Here is a 27,906-nt window from a genome sequence, read left to right as displayed (position 1 = left end):
TAAATAAATAAACTGCATGAGTATTATCTAACATTTGGTGACTTGTTGTATATGAAATAATTTGATATATTGTATAATTATTTCAACTATACTTTGGTTATTGTTCAGAAAATATAATTACACGAAGAGGTGAATGACGAAAAGTTAACCATTTTTTAACCAAAATCAGAATTGGATAAACATCAGAAGACATTGAATCAACGTCGAAATTTAAACTTCCATTCAACTTTCATATTTAACGTCATTTCAACGTTTAAGGGTGACGTTGTTCCAACGTTGGAACGACGTTGTAATGCCTGCTGTTGATTACAGTATGACAATATAGGTCAAATATGTGTAAAAGCATATAATAATGGCTTTTTCTGTTAACCTTTGTAATTGTCTTGCATAGTTTCCGCATAAAGATACATAATAACATACAAGGAAAACAAAAATACTTATCTTGTCTTCGAATTTGATATTGAAGTTGAATTCGAATAACAAAACAAGGAATATTACATAGAAATACAAGGAAGAAAAAGATTCTATATACTACAAATTAATTTCAAATACTCGTTATTTGATTTCTTTAAATTTTTGTGATTTAGGCATCCCGTTAAAAAATCCCTATAAATTAACTTGATCTATTTATCAATAGATCTTACTGTCAAGCAACACTCCTTTTTACATTGAATCAACTCAGAAGCCTGGCTTGCAATTGGTTCATACGCGACTAAACTGTGTCTCCTTCGCTTTCTTGCAGGTTTACATCAAGTCAACCCTAGGTCTTTGTACATGCAATTGGTAAACATATTACTAAACCTGAGATCGGTTGAAATAGAACAACCCAGAGGCTCTGATCTTGCAAATATTCCAAAAAAAAAAAATTACATTGTCGAATGTGAAAAAAAAGTTTTATCAAAACATTTCCAGAAATACTCTCTGTTTTTATCTTTGTATATGTTCATTAGATGCTTCATGAACTAATTTTAAGCCGAAATTTTTAAAATGAAGAAACGATAACTACAAGTATCCAAACTAAGAATTTCTCCAAAAGTCAAGTACAATGTTTATTCAGTTTTCAAAACATTAGATAACTCCGAAAGTATCATATCGTCATTTGTATCATCCTCTGGCCATCTAAGATGCTCAATACACCACCATATGTGTTTGAATTCCTTTGGTAGTCTTTCCAGAGGAAGTCCATCTTTAATTATAACCACAATCGATTTTTGACGTTGGTTACGAAATGCGTGTGTTATGGCCATTTGAACAGCATATGACTGCCATCCTTTGTCCAGGAAACTTTCGCTCACGATAAATATCACTTTCCTGCTATCGTTGATGCAGTTGACAATTTCTTCCGATACCCAACCTCCTGGAATTGAATCTTTTCTTTAAACCACGCTTTTAAATTTAAGATTTGAAGTCTTGGATATAAACTATCAGTGATCCATGAAAGGTCTTCATCACAATAAGAAACGTAGACATCATGCAGAAACATATCTCCCTGGGTTGGTAAATAAACGCCTTTCCATCTTTGTTTTATTCTTAGAACAACGTACTCCAAATGAACACGGTATCTGTTAATGACAGCTATTATGATGAGTGTTAACAATGTTAATACCAGCAATCCAACAGAAAATATCAGCCACTCGGTGGTCTGACAATCTAGTTCAAATTTTCGCCACATGTTTTCGTTAAACAATTCAACAATTGCAGTTTTACTCTCTATACAGAGTAACCCAGAAAGATCTGAAAAGACATATTGATGGTTTTTCATCCATCTCAAAGACTGGGCGTTTAAACATGTGCAGGAAATCGGATTGCCCTCTAAATAAATTGAGAAATTTTTAAATGATTTAAAATATCTCTGATCTTTCTCAGATATCCTTGATATCGAGTTGTACCGCACATAGAGTGTGTTTAAATTTTCTAGTTCCACCAAGGAATTTGAGAGTGCAGAGAACATATTATGATCAAGATTAATCTCCGTTAAAGAATTCTTCTGGTCTTTCAAAAGGAAAGAGGGTAGACAAGTTAACCTGTTTTTAGAAATATCAAGTTTAGTCAAGTGTTTCAGATTTTTAAACAATCCATCGGAAATTAAATTATTAGTAAAATCTAAGTTGACATCAACCGCATGTAATTGCTGAAGGTTTTTTATGCCTTGAAATATATCAGGGTGGATGTTTGCAAAGTCATTTTTCGATAAATCGAGGATAGACAGTGACGGAAAATTGAAAATATCTTTTATCATCAGAGGGACGTTTGTTTTTATGAGATACAACTCTTCCATGCTTTTTCCAAAAACTTCTACTTGCAAGGGCCATTCATGGGCATCGTGAATAAAATTATATGAATAGTTAAAAACCTTAAGATTCTTTGGTAGATAAAGTTTAAGAAATGGATGCATTTGCTTTAGAAGATAAGTAGAGTTATTTACCACAATACGGGGTAATTGAGTATTGCAGCATAAATCCATACTTTGCAGTAATGGACAAGTGAAAAAAGCGAAAATTGCATTCAAATCAACATGTTGTATGTCATTATAGTTGAGGCTGATAGTATTTAAGCAAGCCCATAATGTTGTTCTATAAATGTCTGCCTTTAGATAGATAATATCGTTGTTTCCTAAATAAAGTACTCTTACACAGATGTTGACAAGGTACTCAAATGATGTATCATCTATGATAATTATATCAGATTCAAAAGTTTCCTTGTTTCCACTTAAATCAAGTTGTTGTATTTCACGATTTTGCAAACATTTCAGGGACCTTAATGCAACATGAACACTGCACTTACCACCGAAATTTATTTGAATTTCTTGATTTAAGTATGGAAAGAGCAAAAGAGGTCTTCAAAAACGTCACAATCTACGTGGTCTTTAAAATACATAATTAGACTGTTGATTGGAGAGCGATTAAGACCTTGAAAAGAAGTACTGGTTAACTTAAAATCGTTGAGAATTTCGAATTCTAGTTGAGATAAACTTGTAAGATTTTCAAATGGTTTTGTAAATGCAAATCCAAAAAAGAGATCAATTTTTAGGTGTTTCAATGAAGGTAGTTTTGAAAGCTGTATATCAGGGTATCCCAATCTTTGAAAATTGTTTTGATGAATTAGAAGAACCCGTAATTCATCAAGTTTAGAAAATACATTAGAGTCGATTTGATTTTTTTCAAGGTTTGCAAAAGAGAGATCCAAACTGCACAAGGAGGTCAGTTTTTGAAAAGTCCGATTTTCGATCCTTGTTATTTTGTTGTGGTTTAAAATTACTGAAGTCACGTTGGAATAAGTGGCTACCTGTCGAAACGTATATTCTGTCAAGAAGGAAAAATGATTGAAAGATAAATCCAGAGTTATAGTGCGATTCTTTAACTCAGGAGGTAACAGTGTTGGTAATTTGGAGATGTTAAAGCCACTACAGTTCCACAGCAATCCTTTATTTCCACAATCATCAGCATAGTGGGAAATTCGGCAACTTTCTGTCATCACCAGACATACGCTATCTGTAAATACAGAATAAACTAGCCTGTGTGAATCTATGTGAATATATGATTACAAATTTTATGAAGTGATAATCATTAGACTCGTAATTTACAACCAAGTGTCACTATTGATTTTCTTAATCATAGCCAGAAATGACATGCTACCCATCAAAGGACATCTACATTTGTATGTATGAAACACATCCATATATTAATTAATTCAATGGTTACAGCATTATTGTTAGATAATTGCATTCATGTAATCATTGTGTGTTTTCTGCTGCAATTGCATATGTAAATATATCGTGTTTGTTATATTTTTTAAAATTGGGATTATTCTTACTACATAATAGTGTTTTTTGTATTATGACGTCATCAGTTGTGTTTTTTTGCATCACATGCTGGAGCTACGTCATTTACAAATCACCTTAAAATATTGATAATTTTTATACGAGTTGTGATGAACTTGTTAAGCCCAATTCCAAATATATGTTGAAATATTTTGAAGTGGTTTTGCCATTTCTTATTTTTGAACGACAACAATTTTTGTCGTACATCTGTATATGGTATTAAATGTATTACAATCTGTTTTCTTGTTGATCAGTTTACAATGATTTGATTATCATCAAGGGATATCAGTATACTCATGTATTGCAATAGAAAAAAATATGATTTATGAATTTTTTTAATATGTATATACATATATAATATACAAATTTACATATGTATTATCTTTCAATGTCTTTTTAATCAATAACAATCCACACAACCCTTGTGTATGAGCTGTTAAACTTTAGGCAGTGGAATGATTAGGCTATTCTATTTAAATATTCAATACATTCTATATTAAATAATCAATTTTCACGAGAAAATGTACATGAATTACATAAACACCTTTACATGTGAGCTTATTTTTAATACATGTACTTGCAATTTAATTCCGATGCATAATGCCTTTCTAAATGAATAAACAATGTATTTTTCTGTTGAGATATCTCAAATATCTCACTGAGTTTCCCTCTTCCAATTTTGTGCAGAAGAAATCTCAGTAAAAGTTATAACTATAGCAATCAAACTTCACAGAATAAGCGGCACTGATATAAGATAAAATGTGCATGCAGATATAGAATCAAACATACTTTTTGTCGTTTCGTGATGGATTACAAAGAACACCTATGCTAAGCTTAAAGAATTTGCAAAAAAAAATCCTTTCATTATTTCAGATACTACATAAATTTTCCATGTTACGTGTTTGCTCGCGCAAGATCTTAAAACAGGTTATAGTGCTAAAGCAGCAATCTATTTTTAGATCGTTATTTTTACATGTACATGATGTGTATTATCTTCACAGCCGTCGTCGCTACCGGTCAATATTTTGTTTCATTAATACAATTTTTGATAGAAACTGTATACTATTGAGCAACTAACCCTTTTTCCTACACAAAGGACTGAACATGTAACAATATATAAAGAATGTTTGTTCTCACTTCCGGTTTTGCTAAAACAAGGAGGCCGAAATTATTTTTTAAAAAATATAGGACTTGAGGACTTGAATTTTTAGTCAAAGCAGAGAGAAAAATAATGAAGGACGTCTAATTACTTTTGTATAGTTATAACATGTGGTTATTTCTCTTTTAGCTCACCAAGACGAAATCGGGGGGGGGGGGGGCTTATGCTATACCCCCGGCGTCGGTGTAAGTCCTGTATCTAAAATATCACTTGTCGTATTTTCACCAAACCAAACCTGCATGTATGATTCATCTGGGCCTACTTATGAACTTGAAAGATTTTGATGCTGAATCTGGGCCATGAATTTCAGATGTTAAAGGAAGTTTGTTAATGTTTTTGAGGCAGGTTAAAGTTTTGGGGGGCATGTGCCATTTGATAACCATTTCTAAGTTACTACAGGTCCTAAAATCACCAAACATGGTGAGTCTTATGATACTGATACACTTGACAGGCTTGAATGCTGAATCTGAGCCAGGTTTTTAAGATGCTGAATAAGGTTAAAGTTTTTAGCTGGTTAAAGTTTTAAGAGCAGGTGCCCTCTTATGATTATATCTTAGTTATTACTGGTCCTAACTTCACCCAAACCTTACTCATACTTGCTTGATATATGTGTTTGTAGTTAAATTATAAAACATGTTTTTTGGATACAGTATTGTATGATATGATACACTGTTGTGTTATATGAAACAATATTAAGTTGTAAAAAAAAAAATAACATAATGATATTATCATGATTTTGTTATATATTATAGTGTATATTATGATACAATATTATATAATACGTTATTCTATTATATGACATAGTATTGTATCACATAATATTGTAAGATAATATTGTATCATATGATACAATATTGTATTATATATAATATTGTATCATTTAAGTCATCATGGTATAATATGAAATTGTATTATAAAATGTATTATTGTATCACATAAAATTGTATCATATGATATGATATGATATTGATTGATATGACACTGTACTATATGATATATAATTTTATTCCAAGATAGAGAAGCATATGATATTGCACTATATCATTTGATACATTGTTGTATCTTATTATATTGTATCAAGTGATTCAATATAATATGTATTTTATATGATACAATATCAAACAAAACTACTATATAATACAATATTATATATTGATATCATGGTATCATATCATACAATGTAATATCATATGTTACAGTATTGTTATGTGATACGATATTGTAACATATGATATTATATAATATTTTTTTTATTATATTGTATTGATGATATACAATTATATATAACACAACACAATACCATATTATAGTTTATTATACAATATCATATATTGATACAATGTCATATGTAACAATATCATATTGTTTCAATATATATGACAATATCATTTTGTATCATATATTATATGACACAATATCGTATAATATCATAGGATAAAGGCGATGCCCCGTCTGGGTGAGCTTTGTAATCTGTGATTACCTATGTTTCGATATTGAAAAAAAGAGATGGTTTATATTGATTCAGATGGTTATTCGATAAAAAGTTATATATTTCCCCTTTGTAAAAAGAAGTCTTTTAATCGACATGCTATTTAGAAATAAACAGCATGTAAAAAAGTTCACCGGAATATCAACTTGGTTAGTCACGTAATCAAATCCTGTGAAGCCTGAAGGGCTTCTCAAATGATTTAATCATGTACCAACCAAGTTCATATCCCGGTAAACTAGACAAAATTGCTGTTTATTACTTATATTTATGTTTGAAAAAGACAAATTCTACCAAATTATTTTACATAACCATTTTGTTATGTTTATAATAATTCTCTGTCGAACAATATACGCGTGCAGCAATCATTCTATCGTCATTTAAAATCTCACTCGGAAATAAACGTTTTCGCTATTCCCTAGGTTCTTATAAGGAACTATTGCAAAATAATCTAAATAATGAATAATATTGTATATTTATCTATTAGAAATCCCTTTTAAACCATAGAACAGTAAAATTAGGCTACTTACATATTACTAAAACTAAAGAAATGCAACGGTGTGTGTACTTCATGCTTTTAGTATTATGTCCCGACATCATCTAAAACAAAAGATCATAAATTAAACATGAAACAAAACTAAGTTATGCAGCCCACGAATGAGAATGCATTTTCTCTTCTTATTTCAAATACAAAGATATGATATGATTATTTATTTTAAATGTATGATTCTGTGCCTTTGAAACGGTTCTAAAAAATACTTTCAAGTAGTAATCTAACAGCGTTAAATACAATGCCATAATGGTCAATAAGAAAAGATCGATAGACAAATTTATAATTTAGAAAAAAACCACTTACTCATTAACATGGGGATACGTACTTACAGTTTACGGCCCGTGGAAGACATCTTGGTTGATAAACCCGGAAGTCAACGACTGTGCGTTAATAGAGCCCAGTTTCAGGCTGTTATTTAAGATTCAAATGCTTTTTCTCCGCTCTGTAATTTTAAACATATGCTATCAGTTAAACCCCTGTCACACCAGATCTGCGTCCTCGCGGCGATCCCGCTGCGTCCTTAAATAATGTAAAACGCCAAGGTAAACGCAGCAGAGTCTCCTATAGCGCCGTAACAACGCAACGGCATCTTCGTCCGTCGTGATGGGATCGCCTTGAACATTTAAGAACGCCATACGACGGCGTGCACTTTGAACGTGCACAAAGTACGCGCCGTGGCTCTGTGTTCTGATAAACACGCCGTAGAAGCGTAGTGGGGTCGCCGTGACAGCGCCGTAAGATCTCCAACAGCGCCAGGGGGGGGGGGGGGGGGTCCACTCCCATGCAAAATTCAAATTTGATTAAATTACATTGTAAAATTACCTAAAATATGCCTCGGAGCCCCCCACCCCCCCCCTCAACCCCCCGGGGCAAACTCAAATAACCGTCGTATACCCTACTGGAAAAAAATTCTGGAGTTGCTTTTTTGTGATATAATGAATTGTTTTGAAATTAAAGTTTAATCAACTTAATTTTAAAAATATGTAATACAGATGGGCTAATCTCGAAGATCTTTCGCAAAAATCATACGGTTTCACTATAATCAAAACTTTTTAAAATTTCAGTATTTTGTGAGTCTACATCTAATTAATATAACTGTCTAAAAGTAGAAATCATATGTTTTCAGTATAATCAAAACCTTTTAAAATTTCAGTATTTTATGAGTATACATCTAACTGTTTAAATGTTTTTCATTTTCTATATTTACCTTGGACTGAAAAAAATTGTTAACACTAGTTTTTTTTGGTTTTTTTTTACAAGAGTTGTCGATCTTTACTAAATATTTTAAGAAGAAAAATACCTTTCAGTTTCTGCATTCAGTGGAAAACAAATTTGAATATTGAAAATAATTAAGTTGATACATTAAAATACTTGAGTGACGTATTAACAGTAAGTTTTGATTGGGATTTTGTGTGTGTTTGCATAAGCCTCTATCGTCAATAAGGTAAATACTGTATATTACAGTAATTATAGTTACCTTACAGTGATGGAGGATCGACTCTTGGCCTAGGAGCGGTAAACTATATGAGTGTAACGGACACCTCTGCAAGTTCACAAAATATGATATCTGACTCCGATGATACAGGAATAGTGAACATGTTCCCAAAGAGCACTAGTGAATGGGGCTCTAATTTTCTGGAGAAACTCGGTGTCAGATGCAGACAATGTGACATCTTTGAAATAATCGTAAACCGGTGGCGATTGTTTAATTTGTTTGATGAAGACTATCTGGAAGTCGAAAGTTGCTCCAATGCATGTGATTTGGAGGCTAATTACGATTCTTTAGAAGATATGTCAACTGAAAAAGCTTTTTCGCCTGAGGTTCAGTGGAGGATCCGCGTTCGAACCCAGGAGAATGACATTCTAAGAGAGCCACTGATATCAAAATGGTAAGAATGGTACGTGTGAGGAATACATAATCTTCTTTATAGGTTAGTATAGCTTCAAGAAGCTAAATAATTTGACCAAGCTATTGAAAATAACGTGATCATGCAATTAACAGATTATATTTTATGTTTGAAGGTGGCATGGGACAGTTTTTTTGAAACAATTTATTGTAGCCAAGGGATGCATGTCTTCGGAACTCTGTAACTAGAATTTCCTCAGATCCCATTAGTGCTGAAATGAATACCATAAATCAGTATTCGAATATTCGTGAGAGCTATTCGATTCGTATTCGAATATTTGTAGATGTCATAGACAAGGTATTAAGCATATATGATAGTTTGTATTACTACGTGGGTGTATGTGTAGACTGCTTAAACACGTCAGTTCGAAGTTGACACTTAATGCATGAGTATCCATTGAATTGGGTGCACATTTATTTTTTATGCACATAATAATATCCTGATTTTTTAAAAAATTTCCATCAACTACAATCAAAAGATTTATTACTTCTTTAATAATATACTGCAGTCTTGACTCCTGTATGAGACCGATACGTAACTTCGTAAGTCAGTCCAAATATTTGTGCCATGTTTGATATAGTATTAAAAAGATAACTGATAACGCTCATAATTCTGGAAATATTCTGTTTATTTTAATAAAAAAAAAAATTATATCGAGGTATCTTTTAAAACAAAATTTTGATGTACCTTTCGATATTAACTCGATATTAACTCTCCGTAGCTCACACTCTTTCAAACATTTAAGCAATTTTTTCTTCAGCGTCTGATATGAATTGAAAAATCCAGAATGTTTCTCTCCGTTCGATGTAAACCCTGTGTTTACTTTCAAGGTAAACAAGCATGGCGGAAGAGTCTATTACTGGGTTAAGTAATAGACTCTTCCAAGCATTGCAGTCATAGATGGTTTTGTCTTTACTTTCGTTCAGAGTAAAATGTTTCCAGCTTCTCTTTTCCATTGTAATGAAATAACACGATGCTGCATAGTTTACAGTGCTTGATATGGGTGTTAAACATGTGATCGAATATTCGAATGCTAAATATACATTCGAATATTAGATATTTACTATTCATTCGCGAATATTCGAACATTCGTTTCAGCACTACATGTAGTTCCCATTCAGCACAATTACCTTTAATTCACTCTTTATAAGGCCAATCACCAATTTCTGAAGAAAATTACTAGTCAAACCTGTAAAATTCTCTACATACTGGTTTTAATGAGATTTTGACCCTTTCATATTTTGCTAATTTTTCATGATTTTTCAGCTTTGTAGACCCCCCCCCCCCCCCCCCCCCCCCCCGCTAATTCCCTGCAGAGGGCTGACCTTCCGTACCGTGTGCATGTTGCACTATCACATGTCAGAAACTTACCGGTGTATAGTTTACAATGTCCCATCCACCTACTTTTCATGTTTTTTTACCTCCCGTCTGTAACTTGCAATTTCACTGTGTAAAGTCAACACAACAGTCATAGCTGCAAGTTTCGCATTTTACTTCTGATTCTCATGTACATGTACCTAATTTATGGGGCCTACATATTGCATATCAATTTCAACAAGAGACACCCCTCTAACTAATGATAATCATTAAAAATCATTTCATGAATTTTAGCAACACTCATAAGCCTTAATGTACAGCAACTCTCAATTTTACAAAAATATTGATGGGTACTTTATCCGAAACTATCCCTTGCTACCTAAGGTAACGTGTTGTGTGTTAAAATGTAAGAAAAAAAAAAGATATTCTTCCAAAAAAAAAAATTAGCTTCATCTTTTGTTCTGGCATTCCATGAATTTTCACCAAGGATTATTTCTCACCAGTGCATTGTAACAGAACATCATTGTTTGCTTTAAAAACACCATTTTACTGCAATGCATGATGGAGCTATCTGGCTCCAGCAATCAAACCACTCTGATTGTCTCACCCCTAACCCCCCTAAAATATCTTTGGCCTAGAAATTCAACATCCTGGGCTCTATGGCAGGAATAAACCTTAGTTCACGGGGGACATTGGTCATGGCACCAAATGATATGGGTTAGGAGAATGAGAGATAAAAGAATAATTAAAGTATCCTCTTAATGAATACTTTTAAATTGTAAACATGTATGCGAGTAGGTTGTCCTTATATGCATGGAGTCCTCATATTATACATGTATGTTACATTAATAATAAGAGGATCAGCCTAATATAAGGATGGGTGTAAATGTAGTACTAGACATACATGAATCCACACAGCCCAGTTATGTTTTAATTTCTTTAAGTTTTAAGTATTAAAATACATGTGATTACAATTATGATACTCCAGTCATGGAAAAGATGTACATAATTACACGTGAGCTACGTCAGACATTGTTTTTGTGATGAATGGATAAATTACCTTATAAGTAGTTTATTAAATCAAAGCATGTATACTAGTATTTTAAGGATATAAACACATTTGAAAATATTTACCTCAAGAGAATTAGAACATCCTCAGAGAAAATTCCTTTAATTCACTTTATAAATAATCCAAAAAATCATGCCCAGTGATAACAAATTTTTGCTGACAAGAACATCACATTTAGGCTCTTTGATACAGTATTCAAGTTTTGCAACTCAACTTCCTGTTATGCATTGATCTTAATTCTTATGTTATATAGTGGTCAGTTTATCTGGCAGTGGCCATGCAGTGACCTGTATTTGCAATTCAATTGGAAATGATTCAGATAAATCATGAAATATGTGATTTTGGTATAAGAATTGCATTGAACTGTTTATAAATTTGTGGTTAGATATATTTGATATTTAGATTTATTGGCATTTGATGGTATTTATGTTACTGGGAATCAGTAGAATTAAAGTTTAAGTGAAATTGAAAACTATTGTTTCACTGAGAGTTTCAGGCCATTAAATGCAGTTATATCTGGAAACAGATATATAACTGGATTAGGTACAAAGCTTGTCAGAGATAGCACAATCAATGGCTTTTCAATGATAGCTGGAAAGTCAATAAAAGTTCAGTAGTATTAATTACATTGGAAAAAGACCAGGTATTTTCTGTAAGTGTTTGATCCCTCTGCCCCCCCCCCCATTTAGTTCCTAGATTTTATTCAAATTAGTATGGTTTAAAAACATAAATGATAGAGTTTACAGTCTTGCTTGCAAAGTTAAATTGCTCCACATGATGTCAACAAATTACCCGTAAAATTATCCCATGGGGAGACCTGAATGGTGCATAGCTTCCTCAATTCCCTGGGGAGCTTACAAGTAGAGCTGCAAAATTACAGCACAAATTACAGTAAAGCTCAGTTATAGCAAAGTCCTAGAAACCAATGGATTTACTTTGCTATATATCGATAATTCATTTATATATTTGTATAATTTTTTCCTCAGGTTCCTAGGGAAATTGACAGAAATAAACCACTGCATAGCATCCATAATTTCCCAAAATGAGCCGGGCGGAGTTGTTTCAGAGTTAAAATACCAGGTTTTGTTTGAAAAGGTGCTGCAGGCTTTTGGATTATCAACTTTGTAAGTATTTATCTTGTGTCAATACAATAATTGTGTGTATTTTTGGTCATTTGTCTTAGACATTATCAAAACATGCATGATTGTCAGTCTCTTGTCATTTGATATCTCAAAGGGCCTAATAATAAGATGTGTAACTCAAAAAGTTAAGTATGTCACAGTGGGATTCTTTTTAAACTATGCGACATTTTAGACTGATGATATTTTTAAAAAAGGTAAACCAGGACAACATACTGTAAATTCCTAATATTACGCGAGTACTTAATTCCGCGATCCCGCTGGTTTCTACCAAATCGCGAGAATATAAAATCGCGAACGTTGAACTTTTCTCCTTATTTCTTATAGTTTTCAACTCTCAGAAAATAATGGCGAGATTTTAAAATCCGCGAAGGATGCTTCTCGCGATTTTACGCCGATATTAATTCCTCGCGTTTAATTAGGAATTTACAGTAGTTTTTATAAATCTGTGTCAAGAGCCTTTTGGTTTTTTTTCAGCTACTAAGCATTGTAAGATATATTTTCAGCTTTGTATCTTCGAGACTGCGTTTCTTGTAATAAAAATGTATATTCCAGAAAAAAGGTGACTACAATGTTAACTTAACATTTCAAATATCTGCAGAATGTTGAAGGTTGTAAGGTAGTTACTATTAAAGAGTAGTGTTGTTTTTGTTCAGGAATATCTAATTGAGTAAATTGGCCTTTATTAGCAAGAGTGGATTTTCCTTAAATTTTGTAGTTTGTATTTCATATGACCTTTCGATTCTTTTCATTAGTTACACTATGGGAGGCAAAGAGATTGCCATTATAGTAGTTTTCTATGCTTAATTATTTGACTTTGTCTTTTAGGAGCCATCCATTTATAGTTACACAAAAAGCTCAAATCCTGGGTAGAACTACATCATCAAAAGCTGATATATTGTGTTGTCGAGATGATTTGGAAAACTCAGTTATCTTTGTGTGTGAGGTATGTACACAACTATGTTGACAGTTTGTATTTTATGTACTGGTAGATCTATTTTTAGCTCACTGGGACTGCATCCAGGGGAGCTTATAATTACTTTAACCCTCACTGTCGACGTCTGGTTTAATTTTTGGAGCAGGTCTCCAAAGATCTAATTTATTACTGGTCCAAACTTCACCATATTTGTATGGATGGTGCATCTTATGATACTTGACATGCTTGAAATAAATGCAGGATCTGAGCCATAGGTTTCAGATGCTTGAGGAGGCTACGGTTTTTAGAACTGGTTAAAGTTTTTGAGCAAGTAGAAGTTTTTAGAGCAGGTGCCCTTTGATGACCATATCTAATGTATTGTTCATCCAGTCTTCACCAAACTTGTAATTACTTACATATTTACTTAGGCCTGTCGTTCTATCAACAACAGTCCTGTAAAGAATAAGGTTTCGGGCTGCTCTGGCGGCACTGTTCCAGGTCAGATAAGTTGGCATTTGCCAAAAGGGTATCCCTATCGTTCAGATAACTCCTCCTACAGTTCAAGATAGGAAGTTGAGGTTCTCAATTATAAATCCATTCCGGTCCGCTGTAAAATAAAAAGATGCATCGGACCAGAGGCACTGCATATCGGTCAGGTCTGACGGTCCGATGTCCTTCGCATAGACTGCAGTCGAATACAAAGGATTTGTCATACTGATATGCAAGTCCCAACCTCTTATTTTTTAAGTATTTTACCCTTGATATCTGTAATACTTGGATATCTCAAAGTTTTTAAACAGTCCTATGTAGTTCGAGATAACAAAGTTTGACTGTATATCAGAGATATGCATATTTCTTGGATTTTGATTTTTGATAGTATATGAACAAAATTCAGGCTTGTAACAAAACATTTTTCTCGCAGAATATTACATATAGGGTACTCTTTTATATGGATAACTACTCCTACAGTTTTCATTGTACGAAGTTGTTGTTTTTCAACTTAACTGTACATGTATCAGTGATGTGCATACTGTAGATTTCGGATTAAACGGGAGGAGATAATATCCGCATAAAATAAACGGGAGGAGATAATATCCGCATAAAATTGCGTGAAGCATCCTTGGCGGATTATAAAATCTCGCAATTATTTTCAGAGAGTTAAAAAATATAAGAAATAAGGAGAAAAGTTCCATGTTCTGAGATTTTATATTCTCGCGATTTGATGCAAACCAGCAGGATCATGGAATTAAGTACTCATGTAATATAAGGAATTTACAGCATTACCTTGATTTTGATTTTTGATAATTAATGAAAAATACCAGCTGTTGAACTTAATCATTTTCTTGCAGAATATTGCATATAGGTTACTAGTACATGTACTCCATTTCTCTGGATAGGTAGTGTTTATCAAGTCAGGGTTGAGCAATGGATTAGAGATTATGTTCACATAGAAGAAAACCTGGTTTGCTGTCACATTGACAGCTTTTCACTTGCTTTTGTTTGTTATGTGACTCAAGGAATTAAGCCTTGTGGTTGTGTATAGGAAGAGTTTAAGGTTGTTTTTTTTTACAGTTATTTACATGCCCAATACTTGAACGTGTTGTATTATGCTATTTTGGGTTTCCTCATCCACTGAAAGTTTTTTAGTCTATCCATCCACTTGTTTAGTTTTTTTCACATGAACACTTAGAATATAGGAGTATAAAGTATATTTCTTTTTAACAGATTGATCAATTTCTTACTAGAAAATGATTTGATGAAGATTCATATCATATCATATTGCTTTTTTGTTTGACAGACCAATTTAGAAAGAAAAAAAAAAGCTAATGAAAGTTACATTTATTTATTTCAGGTGAAGAAAGCTTTATCAAATGAAGATGATGATTTGCCTCCTCCTCCGACAAAGAGACCAAGAGCTACATGTAGCACATTGGACGATGCAGATACCTGTGACTCTGGGAACCAATGGAGTTGGTCTCAACATATTGGTGAACTCTTTGTATACCTAGAGCAGTCACCCATATCTGACAGGATTCTTGGCTTCACCATTGAGAAGACCTTGGTATGCAATTTTGTATGGTTAAATCTTAGTAATAGTAAACCCACAAAGTCATGGTATGAAATGTCATGGTTGTTGTGGCACTGTACCCATAAATCCTTGAAGATTTTTTTTGTCAAGTAGGAATGTCTCAGATTGTTATTTCAAACAACCATGCTTTACTTACCTAATAAAAAACATTCTTATAAAGAACTATATTAAATGACATGATATCATGATAACATTAAAGAGGCTGGATAGTTGTCTCTATTTTAATACATATATAAATCTTTTTAAGAAGAAGAGCTCTGTATGAAGACTTAAGAAACATTGAAACTTTAAAGGGGGAAATTTATGGAATTTTTCTTTACTAAATGATAGTTTATAGCTAAACAAATCATTTAAAAAAAGGTAGATCTGATGGTAAACTGTGTTGACTACCTAGCCTCCTTAAATTACCTGCAAATTAACAGGTAGTTATTGGTTGACACTTAATGAATTAGAGTGTAAAAATCTATAAGAATTTCTATGAAATTTGACTAAATCTTAAAAATTATCAACAACATACATAATCAATTTTTATTTATGATTGAGGACAGAACTTATATTTGTAAAATATTGATATTGGTGTTTTGCAGGTAAGAGTAACTTTGCTAAAAGTTCATCCAGCTGCTATTGAGAAAATTCAGAATACACCTGTAAATAGGCCTGGATCTCTGAAGCTGAATGAATATGAAAAACCGGAATTTTACTACAGTCAGTGCTATAATTTTTTGAAGAGACAAGATCGGAAAGATTTATTTAAGACTCTTTTGCTCATAAAGATAATGCAAGTAAGAAGAGAGGCTGCTAGAAATAGTTGAGACATGCCAAGGATTATAAATTAGGTATTAGTATGTGAAACTACCAAAAAAAGCTAATTTTCTGAGTGAAGCACTGAGAACATGAATTGTGAAATTTATCTAGACAAGGAAAACCTTTCAGAAAATACAGTCACTGAAACCATTAAAAACTTCATTGCATCTGATGGACATATTAAGTGCCCATCCGATGGTAGTTCTGGTTTGGGCACTATACAGTGTGGTTTCCAAATCCAGGAGACCAATGGGAAACCACCCTATTGGTCTTGTAGTGAATTTGCTCAAGTTGTTTCAACATTTTCTTCTCTGATATTGGAAAGCAGGGAAAAGGAGTTGCATGGATAGAATAAGCAATAAAGGCTATACCAAATTTGTGAAAATCACGACCCTTTAGTCAGTGGTTGTGATGATTTTTAAAAACATGACCCTCCATTCTCAGAAAGTGAAAAGGCATAGATGTTCAGAAATATCCTTTGCACTGAATATTTTGTTGACAGACTTGCTTGTTTAAGATAAGCAAAGAAGCTGATTTTCAATATTGTGATTCTATGACTACTTTGTGGATTCTAACTATGTGTAGGTATAACCTGCATCAAACATTTAATGCATGTGGTGAACAAATAAAGTGCCAATTGGTCAGTAATTTTGTTTTGGGGACTATTGGTCATAAACTGACTTTACAAAATTGCACTAATTTTATGTGTGCAGAGAAATAAAGTGATCATAAAACGATTTCACATTCTTTATAATTTGATATAATATGCTATAGAAAGATAGGAAATTTATGTATTTATACTTTCATCTGTAAAACCCACTTTCACAGCAGAGTGTGGTCAATGCGCTTACCACTCAGCTTCATGTAACTAGGCAGGCTAAAAACTTGCTTTTGATGAAGAATGCGGAACCAGGGCTGGGAAATTATATTTAAGAATAAAATAGCAAAATTATGTCCAATGGTTTAATTGACATTTTTCGTTTTGCAGGTACAAAAATGTAGTTTTTATGACAAACTGCCATCGCACCCTGCTTGACTCTTCTATCTGGTTCCTGCCCTAAAGGGAATGGAACTTTCTTCAATTTTGTTTTGAACTACACAACCACTCTTGATGTGTTTAGGGTACATTTTTCATGCTTTGATCTACTATTTTTCACAAATATATTAGTTTGGATATCATTGAATACACTTCTTGCTAACGTTTTCAGCTTTTTCCGATGATCAGTCAGATAACCTGGACAAAACAGTGATCTTGATTTTTCTTGTTGTCCATAGTTAATATTAGTTCCTCTTTCACTGTATAAGCCTGTATAGTACACTCTAATTATCTTCGATCTTGAATTCTTTACTACCTTGCTACTCTAAACAAGAATAGAATTCCTGGGTCCCCGCCGGTCAAGCAGTATACTAGTATCGAGTCTATCGACCAAGACTGATTTAGGAACTTGACCAAGGTAATAGTGGTATAAACATTTGGTATAAATTTTATGAAAATCCATCAAAATTTGTAGGCATGAGAGCGCTTACAACGTCAATTTTTGGATAAAACGGAGTCATTATTGTGGTCAAAGTCCCATAACTCCAACAAAAAGTATCGACCAATGCTGATTTTCGAACTTGACCAAAGTATTAGTGGTATAAACATTTGGTATAAATTTAATGAAAATCCGTCAAAATCTGTAGGCATGAGAGCACTTACAAAAAGTGTGACGGACGGAAACACGGACAAACGGACGGACGCCCGGCATTTCTATGTCCCCGCTCCGCGTTGCTTCCATCACTTTTTGATGATATTTTTAATAAACATACACATACCTGTGAAAGAAGAACAGTTGAAATCGATGAAATGGAAAATATCCTAGATATCTTCAATAACAAATTATCCTTTTTCACTCATAAAAGTTTAGAGGAACAAAAACATTTTTTTTTACCGGAGATTTACAATATGAAATGTTTATTCTCCATTCAAAGGTATTCGGGACACCTCGCGTAATTTTTCATCCGGGCTTATTAATGGCTGATGCAATGCAAAATCCCCGTATACTTTCTATTTTGGATTGTGTATTGAAACCTGAAACGGTAGAGAGGGCGATTCAAAACAGATGATCTAGACATTTGTCATATTAGTGGATGAACGCAATTTGAGCCCAAAGGTATTTATTATTATCAAAATATCAAGCGAAAAGTGGTGGAAGCAAAAACTCGGGACAGAGTATAATAGAATATTGTATCCATTACACATTTACACTAGAATAGAACTTCAAGAGAAATGTCTCCTTTTTTTAATTTTGATAGATTTGGAATCACACACACTTGTAGATCTTCTATTTCCTAAGTAACCACAAGTTGAATAAATTAACAGCCCATCAATATTTTCATTCCGTTTGTCTTGCAAATCTTGACTTGACAATCCTGTACTTTCAACATCTAAGATACATGCAGGTTCCACAAATCGTTGATACCCCTTTTCGTCGGTTTTAACAATAGCAGGAATTTCGTTCGACTTGGACTCCGTAAGTACCCTATCAAATTTCTTTACAAATAATCATTTGGTACATCACTAAAATTTCAACATATCATTCAACACGCTATCTGTGTCTTTCTCTGAACTGGAACTCTAAAACGTACTTTGGGTTATGTAAAGGTCCATGAATAAAAGGGATGTATGGTAAGATTATTGCAGTATGACACTGTTGGATGTATGAATGGGTCAAATTTTCTTTGAGGTCCAATTTGGAGAAATTTTTAAAGTAAGACAAATAAATCGATGGAGGGGATGTCCTATAGATGTGCAATGTGTGTATCTAGAGATGGGGTGGGTGAGGGGGGGGGGTCCAGATCCCCCCTCCAAAAATCAAACATTAAATTTCTATAAATTACATTATAAAACTGCCAAAATATCCCCATCCCCGGAAAACCTTTCTGGATCCGCGCATGGATCCCCCCTTACACTGTTAATAAAATGATGTTTTTTTTCTTAAAATAAAAAAGACCTTGCATTGCCATTTATTTTTGCTTAAAATAAAAAAGACTTAAATTTACACTTTTCTTAATTGTCGAATGATCAATTTGTTAGTTGTTTAGAGAAGTCATCCCGTCCTCGGGCCTACGGCCTTCGGAGGGATTGTTTTCTCTTTACTTTTTAATACTTCCTTGTTATCTATCTATTACTTTACGCTATACAACATCGAAACTTTTGTCCACTTAATTTTATAGTGAACGGTATATAGAGCGTGTTATTTCATACACGTTTAGCTTGAATACAAGCACAGTGTAAAGTTGGATTCTTTGCGAAGGCGCTGTCATTCACGGCATTTGGGTTTTTCCATTTACAGGGCCATGCATATATCATGTGCAATTTGTAAGTACATATTTCCTCTCTCCTTTCCTTATTGATGACCATCTTTTGCTTGAATATAACCTACTTTGCCATTTGAAAGAATTTACCAGTAAGCAGTATTTTTAAAAGATTTTACATAACTGGAACTACTTGGTACGTAAACAAAGATTGGAAATGCTTGTTCATGTATTAGTGCTTTAAACATTTGTTTGCTCACTGCATTGCCGAGACCAAATGAAAAGCTACAAAGCTGATAATTGCAGTTTAACCCAATTTTATCAATATTCGTTTTCTTTTGTGCTTTTTTCAGTGAACATTCTTTTTAATTTTTGTCTCCTGGCCATCTAGCATGCAATCGTAGTGCAACACTTTGCTGGTGATCTTTTGACATACATGAAAAATGAACAAAAGTTTATTTATTTTTAGAATCCTGGGCACCTAGCATACAAACTAAGTAGTTAGGATAACCATGAAAACTTTAACTTTATATTGCAGAATTTGCATTTATATTAAATTTTACTTCTGAACATCTGGTACGGAATTTGAATTTTTTTTTTGAATGAGCACGAAATCCTTTACAAAAAGTATGAAACGTTTTGCCCTATGTTCAAAGGTTCTATATTTAGGATAGGGCTTGAACGGTTCTTTTTCAGTGAACTTATTATGGGACAAAATCAGTTAATTTACAAATCGCAAGGAAAGACCCCCCACCCCTTCAAGGTCAACAGGTCAATTCATGATGAAAAAGCAAAATAATCAGGTTTTTTTATATCGCAAAAAGAAATGTACCTATTTTTTAATTGATATATATTTTCATTTCGTTTTAGGTGTTGTGATGATATGAAAAGCAAACTATGACGTGCAAACAGCGATTCAGTTTGATACTTGCATTCTGTTGTAAGTAGTTCACTATCCTATACATAATCGTATTTTCAAATGAAACTTACGTAGAATGTAATTTATGGATTGTCAGGAGCACAAATACCAAAAACAGTCTAAGGACAAACAAACTTACATGATATATTAAATGTAAGCACATAAACGCTTGAACCGGTATTTGTATTTTTGCACGTTTGAAAATATGATATATGCACGCATTTATTTGTGCTCGAGATACAAATGAAGAATACGTTAAAAATAATGATTTAAATATATTGGATGTGTATGCGGTATACGTAAGTTTTGCATGACATGATAAACGATGGATAATTTACCGGATGTTGACTACCATATTTCATGATAATTTTGCATGCTGTTTTAACTTCATATCATACAACATTGAATGACCTTGCATTTTCTTACACTCTGAAAGTAAACAGTTTCTGACGATCAACAGATTACAGAATTTAGTAGGTCATTTTCAATAAGCTATAAGGTTTGCGTCTTTAATTACATCTAGCCCACTTTTTACCCCGCATTTGAAGCGTAGTTATGAAAGAGGATAATAAAAAGTGCAATATTTTCTTTTCATATAATTGAAAAACAAAATATGCTTGACATCCATCGGCTTACAAAAAAGGAGTAGAGAGTCTGACCTTCCCTGTATAATTGTTTTTTTTTACTATTGTCAAAGTTAACACAATAAATATTTTTCTTAATAAAATTTTGAATCATTAATTGATTCAATATTAACAAGATGCATTTGACTATACAACCATAATTTGGGTGTATATTTTACTGTTTTAAAATATGTAAAATGCAAAATCGCATTTTTTTGGCAAGCAGCTACACTTTCCCTCTTGTTTGTCAGTTTTATCCCAATTACACTTAACATACGGACCCTCAGTACTATGGTATTATAACAGTAACCAGTCGGAGGGAAAGTGTCCCTAATTGCGCTTGTGAAAAATTTTAAAGGCTTCAATAATTGGGGAGGGATGTTAAACTTTAAAGAAACTTTGTATGCCTACATACAATTGGAATTGACATTTCCAGATAGTGGTTTTATTGTCCAAAACAATACCGATCAGACCCAATTTAACAGAAAGTAATCCCAAACTTAACCCTGAGTTTACTTTTGGGGTTTACTCTGGGTTTACTAGATTGGACCCAGGGTAAACCAAGAGTGGATACATAGAGTAAACCCCAATCAGAATTATACCCCTGCAAGCATAAGCTACATGTGTATTTGGAATATATTTGGGACAAGCATTACAGGCAGTAAGATGACGAGATAAAAGACGGGTCTGCTTCAGTGAGTAGATTTGACCCCAAAAGCAAATCCCGAATAAACTCAAAGTAAACCTCGAGTAAACCCGAAGTCAAACCCAAGTCACGCAATTTTTCCATAAGCAGACCCAGAGTTAGCCATAAGTAAAACCCAAAAGTAAATACGAAATTTAGTTGGGGTTTACTCTGGTGTTCGACTTGATCGGATCTGTACTTTAGAAGTCTTTTATGGGGGTAAAGATATTAATATCAAAAATTATACAATGAACCAAAGTTCGAAGTGTTTACATGTATCTGATATAATGATTTTACTGTATGGAATAAACACATCTGTGCGTCTTGCCGTTGAGGTTATTAATTTCCACCTAACTCAAAAAGGTTAAGAACGATGTATCTTGACCTCTGTGTTCGACCCGAGACCTTGACCATTGCTTGATATGAAAACTCTTTTGGTTTAATCGAATTTCGTTAAGAGCTTTCGGATTCTATAAGATTGCCGATTTATCTGACGAAACACTCATTGAAATAAATTTATTTCGGATTGCTTAATATTTAAAACAATGTCAGCACGTATGAGCAGCAGATTAAAAGTACGAAAACCTGCAAGAGGAACAATTCAGACACCAACATTCTAACGGTTCTGGCTGTTTGTTACTTAAAACTAACATAAGCATATTGCAAAAAGTGTCCTTATATTTTAAGGACCCCCCCCCCCAAAAAAAAACCAAATTCGTTTCGTTTCGGGTAATTGATTTTATTACATTGTCATTGCTGTCTAATTTTAGGATGAGAAGGCATATGAGCTACGAAATGTTGAAACTTACTATTATTTTATTTCGTGATTATAAAAAAATTCTCTTTATCAAGTTTAATATTTAAAAGTTTTGATAAGTTTATATTTAAAGGAGGCCAGATGATCAAATAATTAACCATCGGATCTATCATAGATTTTTTAGCTAGCCCGAACCAAAGGTTCTAGTGAGCTTTCCTGATCACCTGGTGTCCGTCTGTAAAATTTTCACATTTTTAACCTTTTTTTAAAAACAACTGGGCCAATTTTGACCAAACTTGGTACAAAGAATCTTTATGGAAGGGGATTCTAAATTTTTTAAATAAAGGGCTAAACCCTTTTTTTAAAGGGGAGATAATTGCAAAACAGTGAATATAGGGTGTGTATCTTTAAAAAAAAGTTCTAAAGAACCAATGCACCAGATATATTACACAAAAGCTTGAATATATAGTGAAGATTCTAAATTGTAAAAATCATGACTTCCCTGGCCAAAACTTGGGCCCCAGGCGGGGTTCAAAATTTAACATAGAAATCCAAAGGAAAAATGTTTAAAATCTTCTTCCCCATAACCACTGCACCAAAAATGCCAACATTTTCAAAAAAGCTTGTATATATAGTGAATATTCTAAATTGTCAAAACCGTGCGCCTCGGACCGAAACCGGGGCCGAAGGCGGGGTTCAAAGTTTAACATAAAAATGCAGGGGGAAAATGTTTTAAAATCTTCTTCTCAAGACCCACTGCACCAGAAATGCCAACATTTACACAAAAGCTTGTATGTATAGTAAGTATTCCAAATTGTAAAAATGTGAAAGTGGGGCTCAAGGCGGGGTTCAGAGTTTAACATAGAACTACATAGGCATATTTTTTAAAAATATTTTTCTCATTCTACTGCACCGATATGCTAATATTTACACAAAAGCTTGTATATACATGTATAGCGAATATTCAGGCGGGGTTCAAAGTTCAACACATATAGAAAAATGTTTTTAAAAAACTTCTTCTCAAGATCTCAATGCAAAAGTTTGGGATATAAGTATGAATACATTCTTGGCCATGGTCGATTCTAAAATGTTAAAATTGTTACCCCCTGTTGTATACTGGAGCACCAAGAGGGGATAAAAGATTAATATAGAAATATACAGGAAACATGTTTAACAATCTTCTTCTTGAAAACAGCAATGTTACAATTGTTAGATTACTACACAAACATCCTCAAATAGTGTAGGTTCTAAACTGTTAAAGCAAACCCCGGAACAATATACTGGGGCCCAAGATAGGGGTTTAAAGTTAAAAATAGAAATAGAATTTACAAGGAATTGCTGTTCAGGTGAGCGATGTGGCCCATGGGCCTCTTGTTAAATGTAAATTTAACCATAAACCATAATTGAGTAAAAATATTTTTGCGTAACCATTTTAATATTTTTCTATTTTTTTTATACTTTATACAAAGTTCTCATTCAAAAGAAAATAAATATAGTAAAAAAAAATTACTACGACAATCCTACTAAAATGCATTAGTAAACATCAATTTTATGATTTTTTGGGTGGTTGCTAATTTGCAATACCTAGACACCTTGTTGCATATAATCCGCTTTTCATAATATAAAATGATGTTTTGCAATAATATCACGAATATTTGCATTTACAGATAGTGCACTGCTATTGATGACAGAAAATTGTCCACTTTCACACAAAATTGTTGACGATTGTGGAAACGTAGGATTACTGTGGAACTGCAGTGGCTTAAACATCTCCAAATTACCAACAGCGATACCATCTGAGTTAGAAAATGGCACTGTCACTCTAGATTTATCTTTTAATCTGTTTTCTAACCTGACAGAAGAAACATTTCAACAGATAGCAGCCTATTCCAATGTGACTTCTGTCATTCTTCATCACAACTATATTACAAAGATTGAGAACAAGACATTTCGAAAACTGTCAAACTTATGCAGTTTGGATGTCTCGTTCACGCTTCTTGAAAAAAGTAAAATTGATGCAGACGCATTTTCTAATCTAGATAACCTCAAGATTCTTCGTATCCACCGGAACAATTTTCAAGGTTTAGGATACCCAGATATACAGCTTTCCAAAATTCAGTCACTTAAATACCTAAAAATTGACATCTTTTCAGGTTTTACATTTTCAAAGCCGTTTGAAAATCTAAAAAGTTTAGCTCAACTGGAATTCGAAATTCTCAATGATTTTGAACTAACAAATGCATCATTTCAGGGCCTAAGATTATCTCCAATCCACAGTATAAACATGGAATTTAGTAATTATGTCAATTGTGACGTACCAGAAGATCTATTTTGCTCGTTTCCATACTTAAATGAGAAAATTAAAATAGAATTTGGCGGAAAATGCAATGTACATACTGCATTAAAGTCCTTAAAATGTTTGCAGAATCGAACGATTCAACACCTTGATATGCAAGGAAACAAAGAAAATCTTGCAATTGACATAGTCAACTTAGATAATGAGTCATTTCAATACCTTGTCAATATCTGTGTCAGGGTGCTATTTTTAGACAATAACTCTATTCACAAAATTATGACGAATATTATGCACACAACGTTGTGGTCTTGTTTAAACAACCTAGGTCTGAGCAATAATGATTTACAGTCTGTTGATTCTTATACGCTTGCATCATATTTAACTCTCCCCTTGCTCCAAAACTTGGATTTATGTTGCAATGTCCTAACACCTCGGAATTTGGTTTCAAGAAGTAATTATCAAAATGTACTTGCAACACACTATGTAGGTTTCTCTGTAAACCTAACTCTACCACGGAATCTTAGATTTTTTGACTATTCCAATAATTACATTCACCCCCCTCCTTATGAATTGATCAAGGATGTTACAATTATTGCTGAAAACCTAGAAGAAATGCGTTTTGCAAAAACTAATTTCCCTCTTAGGTTAAAAAGCGTATTAAGCTTTCCTTCCTTAAAAATTCTTGATTTATCTGAAAATGATTTTTCAAATATCAATCCTTATATATTTCAGGGAGTGAAGAATATTCGGCAATTACGTGCAGTGAATGTCCATTTAAATTTCAGTGTGGTTTCTGAAAGTCTGTTTAAAAATCTTAAAACCCTGACAAATCTTGATATTTCACAAAACAGCTTAACTTTTTTACCACAGAGTTTACTGAGCGACCAAAAGCAATCTTTAGAGAAACTTTATTTAGACCATAATATGTTTTCTTCCCTTTCAAGTTCTCTTAAGCAGTTAACAAATCTAAAGTTTCTTTATGTACGATACAATTTGATATCGAACATCAACGAGGAAGACCAAAAATTATTTGAATCATTGACCGATATTTTAATATATCTAGAGGGAAATCCGATTTCATGCACATGCTCAAAAATTCAGTCTTTGAAATGGATGAAAGATCACCAATACTTATTTGCGGATCTTTTTAATACTAAATGTGTGGGGAGTAAAAACGCTACTGATGAATTATTCAACGAATCGAATTGGCGGAAATTTGAACTTGATTGTCAGGCCACCGAGTGGCTAATTTTTTCTATTGTATTGATAGTATCAACATTGATAACATTGATCATAATAGCTGCTATTAAAAAATACCACGTTCATTTGGAATATGTTATTCTAAGATTAAAACAAAGGTTGATTCCTGTAGGCGATCACGTTTGCGAAGAAGGTGATTTTCAGCATGATGTGTACATTTCCTATAATGATGATGACACCTCTTGGGTTGCAAACAATTTAAATCCAAAATTAGAAAGTTTAAACATTAAAGCATGGTTTAAAGTCAGAGATTCTATTCCAGGAGTTTCGCAATCGGAAGAAATAATTAAATGTATCAACGAAAGTAGGAAAGTGATGTTTATTATAAGCGAGAGTTTTCTAGACATTGGATGGTCCTCCTATGCTGTTCAAATGGCCATAACGCATGCATTTCATAACCAACGTCAGAGATCAATCGTGGTTATAATTAAAGATGGACTTCCTCTAGAAAGACTTCCGAAGGAATTCAAACACATATGGTGGTGTATTGAGCATCTTAGATGGCCGGAAGATGAAACAAATGAAGAAACGTTACTCTTGAATTTATCTAATGTTCTAGTATCTGAATAAATATTTTCTGTGTCTAAGCATATGTTTATTTTCCTATTATCGCTGTTAGTTTATTAATTAATATATTCTTGTATGTTTTTAATTGAACTTTTAAGTATTTAAATATTACAATTGGCAAAATAGTTAGATATATAATTGCATTATATATATTCCTTCCTGAAAAAGTTGTGATGTAGTTTTCTAAAGTTGGTAAATTATAAAAGTGTTGTTCTTAGATAAAGGAATATTAAAAAGAGAACACAGATGATGAATGTTCCAAACATTGAAATATCACTTTCCTATTATTATCAAACAGATAATAATTCCACTTTTTTCATTTGCAAAAACGTTTCTATTGACAGTCTTTTGGTTATAGATTTCTTAATGATATTTGCATTGAGCCTTGATGTCTTTATTTTCCTTTGCGGGATATATTTTTTTGTAAATAGGATAAAATAGATAATTTTTTTCAACTATGTTGATGCCTTATATTGTACTTTTCAAAATAACTGCAATGAGGTAGCCTCTCCGATTTTAGGTCAAATGTGTAACCCAGGTGACCTATTGCCGTCGGTCTTCATCTGTCGTTGTGCGTCATCCGTTAATACTTTTACTTTTTCAACTTCTTCTTTGAAAACTACAATGCCAATAATCTTTATGATAAGATGAATCTTAATTGTAAAATTCATGTCTTAAGTTCTACCTTTAATTGCGGGTACATATGCAAAAAGTTAATTCTTAAAAATCATCTTACTTTCATTTATTATTATGTTACAAAACACTTAATGCATGATTATGGTCTTTATATGGTCTACTTCCAAAGTTGTGAAATTCATGGCCCCTGGCTCAAAGGTTCAGGCCTTAGCTAGGCGGAGCCAATATGGCAATATTGGGAAAATGTATTAAAGAGGAAAGACTCTAGAAATATGTAGCACAATAAATCATTTAATTAACATCCACTATGATTGTAAATCGTATTTATTTTCAATAAATCCCCCAGAACAATGAAGAATTCAAGAAATATTGCTTGCTTACATGAAATTTAAATTTCCTGCTGTAATGAGAGCTGCCATCGAACTCTAATCTATGACGTCACACCATCCATTCCGATTTGTTTATCAACAAAGCATCAGTATAAGCTAATTATGATATTTGCATTAGACTAACAAGGAAGAAAATATGGAACAATATCGACTTTAGCTCTTACCACTAAATTCAAACTACATCACAAACTAAATGAATGTCAAACATCACGTTCGTT

General features: G+C 33.0%; 3 protein-coding genes across 3 annotated transcripts; 2 read left to right on the top strand and 1 right to left on the bottom strand.

Annotated features, from left to right (window-relative positions):
- Positions 1–567: 567 nt before the first annotated feature.
- On the bottom strand, positions 568–8,535 carry LOC136269711 (toll-like receptor 4). Its single transcript, XM_066071799.1, has 4 exons — positions 8,496–8,535; positions 7,344–7,460; positions 6,996–7,065; positions 568–3,491 (listed from the first exon to the last, which is right to left on the bottom strand). The coding sequence occupies exon 4, from the start codon at positions 2,462–2,464 to the stop codon at positions 1,304–1,306; it is 1,161 nt and encodes a 386-aa protein (XP_065927871.1). The 5' UTR covers positions 2,465–3,491; positions 6,996–7,065; positions 7,344–7,460; positions 8,496–8,535; the 3' UTR covers positions 568–1,303.
- Positions 8,485–16,996, top strand: LOC136271558 (uncharacterized). Its single transcript, XM_066071800.1, has 5 exons — positions 8,485–8,907; positions 12,298–12,435; positions 13,279–13,396; positions 15,219–15,428; positions 16,043–16,996. Exons 1-5 carry the CDS (start codon positions 8,543–8,545, stop codon positions 16,265–16,267), a joined length of 1,056 nt encoding a protein of 351 aa, XP_065927872.1. The 5' UTR covers positions 8,485–8,542; the 3' UTR covers positions 16,268–16,996.
- A 2,397-nt stretch (positions 16,997–19,393) lies between these two features.
- LOC105324723 (toll-like receptor 4) lies at positions 19,394–26,666 on the top strand. The gene is made up of 3 exons (XM_066071497.1): positions 19,394–19,620; positions 20,427–20,496; positions 24,208–26,666. The coding sequence occupies exons 2-3, from the start codon at positions 20,454–20,456 to the stop codon at positions 26,664–26,666; spliced, it is 2,502 nt and encodes an 833-aa protein (XP_065927569.1). The 5' UTR covers positions 19,394–19,620; positions 20,427–20,453.
- Positions 26,667–27,906: the final 1,240 nt, after the last annotated feature.

Source organism: Magallana gigas, chromosome 9 (genome assembly GCF_963853765.1).
Source record: "Magallana gigas chromosome 9, xbMagGiga1.1, whole genome shotgun sequence".
NCBI classification, from domain to species: Eukaryota; Metazoa; Mollusca; class Bivalvia; order Ostreida; family Ostreidae; genus Magallana; species Magallana gigas.
Note: the sequence above shows the minus strand (reverse complement) of the source record. Positions and strands in the feature narration are given on the sequence as shown.

What these genes read in the sequence shown, in the direction of transcription:
- LOC136269711 (XM_066071799.1), bottom strand. Translation starts at nt 2,464, where the DNA reads ATGGATTTATGCTGCAATACTCAATTACCCCGTATTGTGGTAAATAAC.
- LOC136271558 (XM_066071800.1), top strand. Translation starts at nt 8,543, where the DNA reads ATGAGTGTAACGGACACCTCTGCAAGTTCACAAAATATGATATCTGAC. An exon ending in GCTTTTGGATTATCAACTTT is followed by an intron (nt 12,436 to 13,278) that starts GTAAGTATTTAT and finishes TTTGTCTTTTAG; the next exon opens with GAGCCATCCATTTATAGTTA. An exon ending in TCACCATTGAGAAGACCTTG is followed by an intron (nt 15,429 to 16,042) that starts GTATGCAATTTT and finishes GGTGTTTTGCAG; the next exon opens with GTAAGAGTAACTTTGCTAAA.
- LOC105324723 (XM_066071497.1), top strand. Translation starts at nt 20,454, where the DNA reads ATGACGTGCAAACAGCGATTCAGTTTGATACTTGCATTCTGTT. An exon ending in TTTGATACTTGCATTCTGTT is followed by an intron (nt 20,497 to 24,207) that starts GTAAGTAGTTCA and finishes TTGCATTTACAG; the next exon opens with ATAGTGCACTGCTATTGATG.